Source organism: Etheostoma spectabile, chromosome 22 (genome assembly GCF_008692095.1).
Source record: "Etheostoma spectabile isolate EspeVRDwgs_2016 chromosome 22, UIUC_Espe_1.0, whole genome shotgun sequence".
NCBI classification, from domain to species: Eukaryota; Metazoa; Chordata; class Actinopteri; order Perciformes; family Percidae; genus Etheostoma; species Etheostoma spectabile.
The window spans coordinates 9,135,303-9,148,807 of NC_045754.1; the positions used below are offsets into that span (position 1 = coordinate 9,135,303).

Below are 13,505 nucleotides of genomic sequence, written 5' to 3' on the forward strand. Positions count from 1 at the left end.
TGTCAAGCAGACAAACTGACCAACACATATATAATAAAAGAGCAATACTTGGTGCCTATGTATCAATACAGTATTGCCACTAAAATAATTGCTTGTACTATACAGTATATATACTGTACTATACTGTATCACTTATACTGTACTGTACAATACTATGGTGTATCGATTGTTTCCCCCACCCCTACAGCTCAGTCCGTTTGTCTGTCTGTTGACTACTTTTGTCCAGACTGAAATATCTCAACCAACTCCACTATTAGATGGATTGCTTCTGGCATTAGCAGTAGACTCTTAGTCTTATTGATTCATTCATCAGTGTACTTCATATTACAACATCTTACAAAAAGCAAACTTGACTGGTGTGACAAAGGATAATGTGAGTGTGGCAGTTCCTTTTCTTTCCCTATTATCTGGCACACAAGCAAAGTTTTTCCACCAGAAAGGATTATTCAAATCAGCCCATTCTGGCAATAGCCTTACCACATCATAATAATAATGTAGCTTTTGCACATTTAATTCATTTTTCACTTTGATGGATCACCTACAGTTTAGTTGCAACTAGGCCTGCACGATTAATCGTTATAAAATTGCGATCTCGATTCACCCTGTTCAAAATTTAAATTTTTTATTTTAATGATGCATTTAAGCCAAATGCATCACAAATGCCACTACTGTCTTCTGTGAGTTTTAAACGTAGACTGTATATAATAGGTTTCAAAGTGCTCCCAAGCGCTGCACTGCTGTCCCTTCTCTTCATTGAAGCCTCTATGTTTACAGGCTTGTGGTGATGCACAATGTGCTATAGGTGCCCAAAAAATCTATGTTTGGTACTGCCAATTTTTTCAATATTTTCCCCCGAATCGTGCAAGCCTAGTTGCAACACTGGTCTGCCACTAATTACGCTGTCCTCCAGTAAAGAAATGTGAGTATTTTGAGGGAGGTGTTAGCACTTTTGTTGCAAAACAAAAATACCTTGAATTGAAAGTATTAGCATGTGGCTAAATGAGTGCTAAATTATTGCCAGAGAACCCCCTGTAGAAATGTTACGTTCTTTTGGAGTGTGAGGAGGTGAAAAAATCTTGGCTTTTAAACTTTTTCAGTCCATTCAGAAAAAGACCATTTCATCTTGATGAATGTATGGGATCCTAGTTGACTTCAAAACTCTGAAAAGATGTAGTCTCATGTGATCCTTCTCATTTGATTTGCCATTTCAGATGCACTACATCGGTCATGTGTCATCCTGAAACACCTCCTAACCAAAACCACTGGCAGTCAATCACTCGCTTTCAGTACGGTGTGGTGTGTGTGTGTGTGTGTGTGTGTGTGTGTGTGTGTGTGTGTGTGTGTGTGTGTGTGTGTGTGTGTGTGGTGTGTGTGTGTGTGTGTGTGTGTGTGTGTGTGTGTGTGTGTGTGTGTGTGTGTGTGTAAATAGGCCATCTGACCTCAGCTGCTTTTGGAAATGCTACATCCTGTCAACTTTCCCATTCCACTTGGAGAGTTAAAGGCCTCTTCGTCTGCAGGCCCAGAGAAAGGGATGTACATTTGTTTCCTGCCAATGAAAGCACCTCCCCACCCTTCCTGCTTGAGTCATGCCACATAGTCTCAACAGGCAGACCGACAGACAGACAAAATAATTTGACCGACAGACTGATCTCCTCTTCTAGGACTTCGTTCAGACAGAACTAGTAGCACTTTATTGCTGTATTAAACATACACACTTGCACTTGCTATAGTGTAGTTTTGGTTTAGTTTTTTATAGTAGCTGTTGTGAGCCAGAAAGGAAATGAGAATACAGTTGTATAAAAGGAAGAAATTATGATTTGGTCTGTCACATTCCCTCTAAAAAAGTCACAGCAGATGTTTTCTAGCCCCGTGTCCTGTCTCTAGGGAAGTCCTTTAATAATTGTGCCCTTTCCTGTTTTCTTCTAGGAAATAATTAGCATATTAGCAATTCTGAGAACTTGGGTTTCCAATCTTTGCTGGGTGAAAAATAAAATCTGCCACAGTGGCATAGTTAACTCCCAGCGCACTGCGGACAAACACCCAGCAGGCCAGTTAGTCAAAGCAGCCTCCCACAATCTCCACGGTGAAGAATGTTGAGCCGACATGTTAGACGGCCAGACCACATCTCCTTGGTAACAGCACAGCCGCCCCTCCGGTGCGATGCCAAATGCAGAGGTGGTGGAGAAGAGCGAGGTTCAAGGAGCTTGGAAGGATGAGTTCAGGGAGGAAATGAGAAAGACGACTAACGTGCCATGAAAGTGACAGAGTCAAGAGTGGATCAGTGGATCAAGAAAAAAAAACACTTTCCCAGACAGCCAGAAAACGTGTTGTTTTTCATTCTCAGCTGTCAGCGGAGGGCAGTCGGTGTCATTAGACAGAGTGCTGCATGCCCGGGATAGGACACTGACGAGCCTGGCCGCTTCCTGCTTCCTTTCAAAGGACGGCTGCAGGGGAAAAGGCAGGGCTGCTGAGAGAGGATAAGGCCTCGGGCAGGAAGCGTGAAGCTGAGACAACCTCCAGTCAGTCATGCCCAGTCACTTTAACTGCCAATTTCCTCCGAGGCTTTGACCTCCTGGACATGACTGCGTTTGTGTGGTTGTTTGGGAACCAGGAAGTTAGTCCCCATTAACCCCGTTGGCCACATGGGTTACACTTTATAGGCATTGAAATAATAATGTAGGGCTGCAACTGACTTTTTTTCCTGTACATTTTGTATCCAAAATAAAAAGCCAAAAAATTACGTCTAAAAATGTCTTACAATAATATACAACTAGGAACAGCAGCAGATCCTCACATTGTAGAAGCTGGAAATTCCAAACGTTTGTTAGTTTTTCCGTTTTTATCAAACTACAATCTTTTTTTTTTTTTCTTCAATCATATCTCCCAGCTTTCCATTGCAAACAAAGTGTTACAGAAAAGTCCACCTTACAGCCTTTGATTGCTGTTTCTTTTATTGAATTTGTTGTTGATGAAGTGATTTGTGTGGCTGCCAAATGCTTTTCAAACTGCAAATGATCAAAACCTGCTGCAATTTTTCACTCAGAATACACCAGAAAGAAACCTCCGCCATTAAGCTAGAGGTTGGTGAGAGCACATCTTTTTGTTTTTAAGAATAGCTTTGGGCTTTTCCACCTTCAACAAACATGTTGAATGTGAATTAGAGTTTAGATTAGGGGAACGACAGAAAACTACGCTTGCAACAGTTTCGATAATTAATTCTTTAAAGCAACAATGTCAAATATTCACTGCTTTCCAGCATTGAAAAAATGAACTTATACGGATATATTTTCAGTCTTTTACGATTGTGAACTGAAACTTTTGGAATTCGGAGTTTAGTTTGTTGGGCGATTATTCAAACAAGGTTGAATATGTTAACTTGGGCTTTAGGAAGTTAAAAAGGGCATTTTTCATTATTTTGTGACTTTTTGTAGACCAAACTATGAATCAGTAAATAAACAAAATAATCATGAGATCCACCCCTAGTGTAAGAAACAAGGTGATGGCAGCACACATGCAAAGAGTGCATGCACTAAGAGTGTGTTAACGTGCCCAGAACGCAATCAAATGTGACATGGATTTTTTTTTTTTGGGTATCAACCCAATCAATTGTTGGGTCCATGATCAATGTTTTCATGATTGATTTCATATGTCAATATTTATCTTTAAAAGTGACGTTTGAACAGGATGAAATGCCAGAAGTGGTTTTTCTGCCTCCTGATTTTTAGCATCAGACATTTTATAAACTTTCAAGGAAATTAATGTCTGACATCGAGGCTCACGATGGTTACGCCCTTCCCCGTCACCACCCTTCACCTCCTTTGAGCTGGCCCTTGACCTCTTTGGCTCCGTCTCTGACCGACTTCTACTTAAATGCGCTCTCTGACACTGACATGTTGGCTTTAACAGCACAAATTAGATAAATGTTTCTCTGTAGAATAACACCCCACTTTATTCTTCACTTCTTTTTCTCAGCAGCACTGAATAAATCATCCACATACATCACTTGCTGTTCGGTGCGAGAGATGAGCGACCGCAGATGTTTTGGCATCGTTACACTTTCTTATCCCCCTGGTTCGAGTGGGGCCTTGCCATTGGTTCCTAGCTGGAAAAAAAAAATCCTTTTTACTATATTCAATAGTTGTTGGCCCTTTTGGAGAGTGGAGTTTGGATGCATTCTTGCCTGTTGCCAAGGGTTTGCAAAGAATGCGTGCCAAGACTGAGCCATTTCATTGATTTTTTTCCCCTTCCATAAAAATCTGCTAGATAACAGCTTTAACAAACCATCTCTCCAAGTTACATTACTCACATTCACCACTGAAATAGCGCTGGCCAGTGTGTAGATGTTTATTGTTTATCCTCTCTAATAATTCACTGAGATTTTGAATAATATTCTCAGACTTATCTAAAACAAACCGTGTAAAGCATCAGATTTTGACATAGTCATGTATGGATGTCTGGACAATCTCATCAAAATCTAAACAAAGAAACTTGTTCATGTCATGGCTGAATATTTATTTACGAACACAGACAGAGTGGATTATGGGTGACCCCTGGGTGGCGGTGCCAGCTGCTCTCAACATGAGCACAACAAAAGTCAGCCTGCCTGCTCAGCCTCTGTTTCATCCTAATCAGCACATGGCACTAGAACCTCTGAATAATCACAGATTTTACTTTGGGCGTTTGAATGCAAACTGACTCGAGTGAGTGACAAGGGGGGTGTTTGGTGTGTTGCATAGAGGCGAGGAAACACATCTTGTTAGTAAACGTTTCGGCTGTAATGGGGATCTAATGCGTGACTTTTGCGCTATTACACGTGTCTAATCATTTGGATGGAGTCTGCTTGGAGTCACTGTTGTAAGAAAATTAATCTTGTGGAAATGAAGTCCGCTGATTATATTCTCTATTGAAAGATTCATTATTTAGTCTTTAAAATAAGGAAAAATGCCTGTCACAGTTACCCAGAGCCCATGGTCAGGTCTTCAAATATTATGAGTTGTCCAAATCCTAAAAATATTCACATTACAATAATAATAAAACGCCACATAAAATGGCTTCTGAGGATAACTTCTATAGACTTCCCATAGGAAGGCACCACGCTCATGTTATCAGAGAACAGGGGTCACGGGAAAAGTAACCTCAGATGTTGAGCTTTTTCATCATTTTAAGAATGTTTTCATATCGTTTGAAGACTTTAATTATAGTAATTATCAAGGTAATGTCATATACTGAGACAATATTGGCTAAGATAATGGAACTATAAGCATCTTATATTGGGCCACTGTTTAGCCAAACAGACACAGGGCTAAATAATGAGACAGTGTGGGGAGGCATTTGGCAGCAGAGTCTGTTCCCATACGCATGGGGATCAAAGGGCTCGGCCCCGGCAGAAAGGGCCCTGCGGCGGCAAAGTGGTGTTGCCATAGTTGGTGAAGAGCCATGTAAAATTGTCCAGGGGAGGCCAAGGACGGCTTAATTATGTTGTGAAATTTAATTAGCCCTCTGTTGTGTGTGTGCTTCTGCTCTTAACCGCCTGACCTTGATGTAATGATGTTTTTTGCTGGCGTTTATCATCTATTACGAGCTAACAAAGCAGAGTTATGGTTCCATTCCCCTTGGTTAAGATAGGCCAGATATGAAAAGATTGTACTGTCAGAATAAATAATTGGGAAAGCCATCAATACTGGCTCACACTTTAAATCATTGAGTGGAGAGACAGGTAATTCAGCTATGTGATTGTGTTGCTTATGTCCATGCTTATGAGCTTAACGACAATTATCTCAGCTTTTCCTGCAGTGAATGCAACGATAATAGAGTTCACACAGACCGACGGCGTTCAATATGACAGGTGATTTTATGTGGTTGCTCAGGTGTGCGCCGAGAAAGGTCTCCAATTTGATTGGCTCACAGCAAGAATAAATGCCTCAATATTGCTGCATTTTCCATTGCAGTGAAGCAGATTAGGAGGGTACTATAGCACTTATCTCCTATATTCTCCTAACAAATAAACATCTTTCTTTTATTTTATCACACTGTGATTATAGATAGTAAGCGGGGAAATATGACCAGTGAAAAACTGCTAGAAACTTTGTAAATTGCCTCAAACCTAGAAAATTGCAGAGCAAGTGCTGTGTTGGAATACTCCAGGGACTTATCACTGGAATAAACATACACGTTGGAGAGGTAGTGATGGTGGGCAAATCGAATGGTGTGTTGTATTGATATGAGCATAATGTGCATACGAGGAAAAGCCCAATGATCATTGTTTCAATCATCTGGGTGGGGGGCAGTTGTTGGTCCTAGAGACACTTTAGTTTCTCGTCCACTCCACAATAATTCTTTTAGTAAGTGTTGCAGGTTAAAATGGCTCTTATTTGGTTCATAGCTGAAGGATTGTGTGAAATAGTTTTTGCTTAATTATTCTTTCTGCAGCTTTAGCCCCAGAATTAAAATATTAGAAGAAGACATTTCTTAACCAGTTACCTCTAATTTCAGTAATTTGGATGGTTTCCTTTACTGAAAATCCAACAAATAGCAGTCCATGAGAGTTTATAATAACAGTGGTTATTGTGGTACATAAATCAGACTCTTTGGAATTAAATGGGGTTTACCCAATCACCAAACATTTTATTGACACCGTCTGTTCTCTATTTTACTTTAGTTTATTTTATCTCCAACTATGTACTACGTTCACACATATTAGAGTAGAGTCACTCCAAAAAACAATTTAGGCATGTTTGCACTTTTAAGCCACTGTTTGGAAAAGGTTTATATCTGCTGATGGCAAATTATTTCCATAAAATAATATAATCGTGACATATTTAATGCAAAGTTTTATTAAATAAATAAGATAATAAAAACAGAAAAGGCCCATATTAAAATAACAGCACAAAAAAACAATCATCTCCTTAAAATTGAAAAACATACTCAGTGTTAAAGAGAAAAGTGCAATCAAGAGAGATTTTAACATAATGCTCTACTGATGAGGTAATGAGAAGGCAACAGCACTGTAATGAAAATGAAAGATTATTACAAGACAAGTTGATAAAGAAAATGTAAGGCTGTAAAATCTAAAAGGCTGTAAAAATGGAGTTAAAAGGTAATTTAATGTCCCCCTTGAATAAAATGTACTTGTGTTTAGGTTGCAGGCCACAAATCAAACGTTCAGCACGCAAGACGTGTCTGAATGTGCTGTGACTTCAGATGTAGTGGATATTTTCCCTGGCAGGGAGCAAGCTGAGCAATAAGGGCGCATGATGAGTTTTTGTGATATGTGAAAGATGTTTATGATGATGCTTTTTCCCTGTGTTTTTTTTTGGTGGGGGTGGTGTGTAAATCAGTTGAAGGTAGATACTAGCACAGCTTTGTCTTTAATAGATTTGCAGAATTTTCTCTAAATATAGAAACTGCATCGTCGTTGCATTGTGAGTAACCACTAGTGTTGTGATCCATTTTGTCTTTGAAGTGGTTTTCTGTTTATATTGGTCTTTATTTTAACTTCATGGCGCTTTGGATGCTGAACTCTGAGCATTAATCTCAAATTGCAAGGGAGTGCGACAGATAGCTCACAGTAACAATAGGTCAGGGGCAGTGTTTATTTTTCTAGCATTTAAATGTTTCATTGTGAATACTTATCGTAATAAAGAACCGTTATAAAATTGGATATCCCTATTTTGCCTATTAGAGAGCACAAAGGCTTTGCTCCAGCAGGTAGTAGTAGTATAATGATTTATGTCGCATTCGGGTCAAGCACTGTATTGTGAGCACTCTGTCTACATCAGCTTTATGGAGTATGCATGCTTTGAATAACTGAGCAAATGTTGTTCTTATACCCTACATTCATCACGTTTGCTATAGCATTAAATCAAAATGATCTTTGTTGTCTTCTGATGTGAATTTTTCCAGCATGTTCTGTAAAGATGAAACTAATTCAGTGGTTTTAAATGCGACCTCTACGCCTCTTTTCTTAGGCTTTGGACCAGGATCGAACCTCCCTGCAGAAGGTGAAGAAATCAGTGAAGGCCATCTACAATTCAGGACAAGGTGAGACTGTCTGTTTCTAAATTTGTCAGGCCTGAATGAGCTTTAGCTGATGGTTGGAGTTGTGCTCACAACCCTTTCCAATAACATTAAACAAAAATCCCCAGAGGAGAGCCCAGGATTTCTTTCAGGGGTCTTTAACAAAAAAAAGAAGATTGAATTTCTTTGTCTGGAAAATTGCCTTTTGTGGGACAGATGGTGTTTTGTGTGTGTGTGTGTGAGTGTGTTTTTCAGGCTGTCCCAGAAACCAACACCTGAGTTTGTTTTGCTCGTTGCTGTGACATGGATCCTCAGTAATTTTCCACTGACTACTTTTCAGAGCAGCCTCCCCCCTGTAAATTGACAGTTTCAGATGTTAGACCCACAGAGAAGTTTGTTTGTTCTCCACAGAAAAGACAGTTTACCTCAATCTCACTGGGACTCTGACAGTCTCAACAACAACCGGAACAACTCTTAAGTCGAGTTTCTTAACAGTTAGCCACTAGCTGGTTACTTTGGCTTTATCTTCATTTAGTGAGAGCATACTCTACAGCTGTTTTCAAAACTGCTCCCTCATTCACTCTGACTTCCGTCAGGAGATGCGCCTGTCACTACCCGATGTGAGTCGAGTGCAGATGTGAGCCACTTTGCGACAAGTAGCCTACAAGATGCTATCAAGAGACTTTTGTAATGTTAGTACAGTAACGTTAGCAATCAAACAATCATAGAAAGCTAAAACTTTTTTTAAATGCTTTCCATCTTCTGTTATTGTTTGTAATGAGAAAAGTTTGTTATTTCATGGATTTCACAAGTTTCAGTATGACACGTTATGCCAAAAACCATTTGAATTTCAGCATGCACGACTCAAATCTGCACTCGACTCACATTGGGTAGTGACAGCACCTGTTGTTTGTGTGACGGAGGTGGGCGAGCCCAGCATCATGTAAACCAACAAAATAACAAAAATAATTCTACTACGTCCCTGAAACTAACCGAGCACTCAGGACAATAGTAAAAGGATGTACATATGTTGCATGTTCCATTTCCACTGGTAAGAAACAAAAGCCCGCACCACTTTTCCTTTTCAGTTTTCGTGGTGACTTCTGCTTCTTCTTCTCCTCCGGGAAAACACGTCTGCGCTGCATTGTGGTATGCGGGAGTAAAATGTAGGCTACATTGTATTTGCGCTCAAATTAGCTGTGCATTGTGGGTATTTTATAGTGGACTACATAATGAATGACATTTACCGTGAGAATTCGAACACCACTACAAAACGCCAAACACACAGTATATAGTGCACTATTTTCAGTGATAGGGAACGGTTTCGGTTAACACAGCTTATATTATCTAAAAATAGAAATAAAAATGGGATGTTTGTGCATTTTGCAAATGTAAGGAATAGTTAAAGTTGTGGCTATAGCCAGGATTTTAGAAACACAGGGGCCATAAGTCCTTCCAACACACCAATCCTCCAAATACTAAATTCAGTTAAAGTTATAATCCTTAAAATTTCAGTCCTGGTCGACTTTGTGACACCCATGGTTACTGATGCTAACAGCAAACACTCTTTGTGCAGCTACTGTTAGAAATATAACAAAAGAGCAAGTGTATCATTTACAGTACAGCAGCCAGTGTACAAAATTAGCACCATGCTTTAGTCAAATGCTGGGGTATGGCTGGTAGACTTGCTTCACTTACCAGCCAAAAATCCACCAGCCAATCTATTGCATAGCTCATAAAAATATGAACATTCACTAGCCACACTGGTGGGGGAAAAAAAGTTTAATTTTGAACCCTGCAGCCAACAAACATTACATGCATTGTTTTAGTAAATAAATCAGTCAATAATTGACCTTTTCCAATCGTGTTTGAGCAACAGCGGTCTGATTTCATGCTGCACTCGGCGCAAGAAGTTTTCCGTTCCACAGGTTTCATAGCTTGATGAGGAGTTGGATTTGTGCAGCCTGTCGCCGGCATCAAACAGCTCACTGTGGCTGCTAGCTCTTGTTCCATTACTCCCTGCAAAAAATTTCAAGTGATTTGCAGTCAAAAAAATAGCAAAAATGACAGTTGTCTTAATTTGTCTTTAATGAACAATCCCAGTTAGGACTAACCTCTGTGAAAACCACATCACGTTTCCTGTGGCTTCTCAACAATACAAGCCACTTCTGTGCTTTTAATTTGAAGCAGCAGCAGTAGGAAGTGTTGGGTTTGCATTAACAGCCATGATGTGGTGTTAGGAGAGCGGACAGTAAACAATGAGGCTGAGATCAATCAGATAAAACTATAATCACTAACTCTGGATTACTTACTGCATTGTTTTCTGTAAATCCCTCATACATAGGTAGTAATTCGGAATAAAGGCCGGATATGATGGACCGCGCCATTACTGCTCTTTATAAAACCCACTAAAGCATATAGAGAGATAATTACCGAATGTAATGCAGAAGAAATGTCTTCTGCTTGACATAAATGGGGCTTGAATTTTTTGTTGGCCCATAAAATAACCACCATGTGTTGGTTTTTGAATTGTGTAATGTAAAGTTAAAACAATGTTGCTAAAAAGAAATCAGAGAAGAAAAAAAGTACAGAGAAGAAAAATACAAAACAATACAGTGGACATGAGCTCTTTGACCTCAATTCTAAATACTGCCTTGTTTGGACTGTATTTGATTTTCCAGAATGCTAAAAGTTCAATATGGCTGCTGCAGGAATGAGCTCTAGAGGATGCTTGTCTCACTTGACCTCCCTCTCAGAACTCTTCCTCGGATTTAGCAACAGTCTGAACATCACTTCCCCCTGCAGCTCCTCTCCAACTTTCACTGAACGACAAGGACAGATGGATGCTGCTGTTTGACTGACGGCTCCCTCAGAGTCTCACGGACCTGGACAACTACACATTGTGCTACGCTGGCATTTGCTGTGAATAAAGATGACTTATTATAATCAGAAATGACGGGTCATGGTCACACATTTATTGTATTGCTTGTGTAGCTGCACTGATGTAAGAGTTCCCATTGTAGAATCTGTTGACTATTTCTGCCACATTTGTGTTATTATGAACATCACCAGGATATCTGAGAAGATTATCAAGCCTGTTTGTTGCAGGTGTTTTTCAATACTGAGGGCTACAAGGGAAACTACAGGAATTGTTGGGTCTTTGTAAATTATACAGTGTGTTCTAGACCTAATCTACCTGTAAAGTGTCTTGAGATAACTCTTGTTATTTGATACTATAAATAAAATTGAATTGTATTGAATTGAATTGAACATACATATTTGGGTTGGTAATACTGAAGTTTGCCAACAGCTAATCATCAGCCAGAGTTCAAGGCAGATGAACTGACCAGTGGTTGACCTCTGTTTCCAACACAGACCACGTCCAGAATGAAGAGAACTACGCTCAGGCTCTGGACAAATTTGGCAGCAACTTCATAAGCCGGGACAACTCCGACCTGGGAACGGCTTTTGTCAAGTTTTCCTCCCTCACCAAGGAGCTGTCTGCCCTACTGAAGAACCTGGTGAGTTCAACATTTGTGTGTGTGCCTCATGAAGAAAGGACAAGAAAAATTCTCAATGTGAGCATGTTAACATGCTGACGTACTTCACCTAACTTCTATAAATGGTTTAGGATTTGGGTTTAGTTTAGTGGAGAAGTTGAAGAGGTTATTAATGGAAAATTTCTCACAAATGTAATGATAATTGTGTATGTGCCTACAGGTTCATCCCTGTCTATCCTTTTTAAAACTACAAAATTTGCTTATGCAGTCAGACTGACTGCAGCTATATCTTCCTCGAACCTTTGTAAATTTTCCCTTGTCGAGGCTCTTATCTGCCTTCCGTGGATTTCCTCTGACGTTTCTGTTGAATAATGTGCCCTGTTTGAATCCTCTGTGAGTGATTGTTGTTGGAAGACGAGTCGGTCCCCCCCCCCTCTCTCCCTCTCTTCCTGTGTGGCTGACAACGAGATTAGACTCCATAAATACGCTTGGCAGCACCAGGAACAACTATGGGGTGTGTGTGTGTGTGTGTGTGTGTGTGTGTGTGTGGTGTGTGGGCGTGTGTGTGTGTGTGTGTGTGTGTGTGTGTGTGTGTGTGTGTGTGTGTGTGTCCATAAACCTTCCTAAATCACCCACCTGTTGGCGATACCTGCATATTGCAGGAAAGTGAAGTTATCCCCACTCTTCGTCTCCTCTTTTCTATCTCTTGACTCTTGTTTTTCCATTTTTAGTGTTTTATTGAGTGAATTTTTTAGACTTCAATAACTGTGCCCCAAGGGCTGCTGGTATGTGTGTGCACTACAAATGAGAATTGATGAATAGTGCTTGTCCTAGATGTCCTACATGTGTTATCGGCTTAAATTAAAGGATTTTATACACTAATTTTTCCACGTTGTGGCCAGCTTTTCATCATATTTCTTAGAGGTTATTATTTTTTGTGAGTGGGGGTTTCTGGCACAACTTCACATACTTCCAAGTTTCATGGAGAGTGTGATGATCCTGATGATTGCCATGAGTCAAAGGACCTCAGTTTTAAAATAAAGTTGTTCTGCATACTACAAGTGTTGCTGCAGTTTTGACCTTTTTGAGAATCGTATACTAAAAGACATGCTTCCAGGATGGGCTGTTAGAGCACACCGGCAGCCAGCCAGTTGAGGATTGATTCTGACTTCGGCCATATGCAAGACAGGCACTTAAGAAGCACATTAGCGCCCATTAAGCGTTGTTTACTTCCTTGACTGCTGCTGTGTGTCTGTGTAGACTTGGCTAACAACAACAGGGACTTAAATGCTTAGTACTGTTGTACATGACCTTGCTGATCTTAATGGTTTGAGCTGCTGAGCATAACTGTAGCAACCCGAGCTGTTGGCAACAAGCTTTTGCTAATTCTTCAATAGACTACTTTGCACTTTTGCTTTATTGTTGCGGATTTCTTTAGTCAGCAGCGGCAAAATGTGTTGCAATGCAACCGTAGGGGAAAGGATAAGGCTGTAATTATGCTAGATTTTTGTTATGTCAACAAATCCCACAAATAGATTATAAAAAATAAAACTAACAATGTCTTAGTCCATCTCTAAGTGGTTTCCCTTCCTTGTCTATGTTACCCAAACCCAAGTACATTCATTCACACCAAAGACGTAATTCTTAAAGATCTAGTTATTATTTTTAAACCTGTCAAATGACATATCATCCAGGGTAATGATGTGGATCATTGATGTGTTTTTTTGTCAGCCTTAGCCTCAGCCTGTTTTTCATTTGAAAACCTGCTTATATGTTACTATGTTTTCTTGTGAAAACGGCTACATTTTAACCTCCTGTGTTCTCTGTGACCTCTTACAGCTCCAGAGCCTCAGCCACAATGTGATCTTTACCCTGGACTCGCTGCTGAAGGGCGATTTGAAAGGCGTGAAAGGGGTAAGATTTACTGTAAAACAGTTTCTCTTCCTGAAATTTTTTCTTTCTCTCTTGACTCTTCCGCACCCCCCCCCC

General features: G+C 40.0%; 1 protein-coding gene across 7 annotated transcripts in view; it reads left to right on the top strand.

Moving 5' to 3' along the window:
• Window positions 1-13,505, top strand: part of asap1b (ArfGAP with SH3 domain, ankyrin repeat and PH domain 1b) — a 75,449-nt gene that overhangs the window by 13,885 nt on the left and 48,059 nt on the right. For all 7 annotated transcript variants that reach the window (XM_032503333.1, XM_032503337.1, XM_032503335.1 and 4 more), the window contains exons 2-4: window positions 7,968-8,040; window positions 11,392-11,537; window positions 13,356-13,430. In XM_032503333.1, coding sequence (XP_032359224.1) covers window positions 7,968-8,040; window positions 11,392-11,537; window positions 13,356-13,430 — 294 coding nt within the window. The remainder of the gene's footprint in view (window positions 1-7,967; window positions 8,041-11,391; window positions 11,538-13,355; window positions 13,431-13,505) is intronic.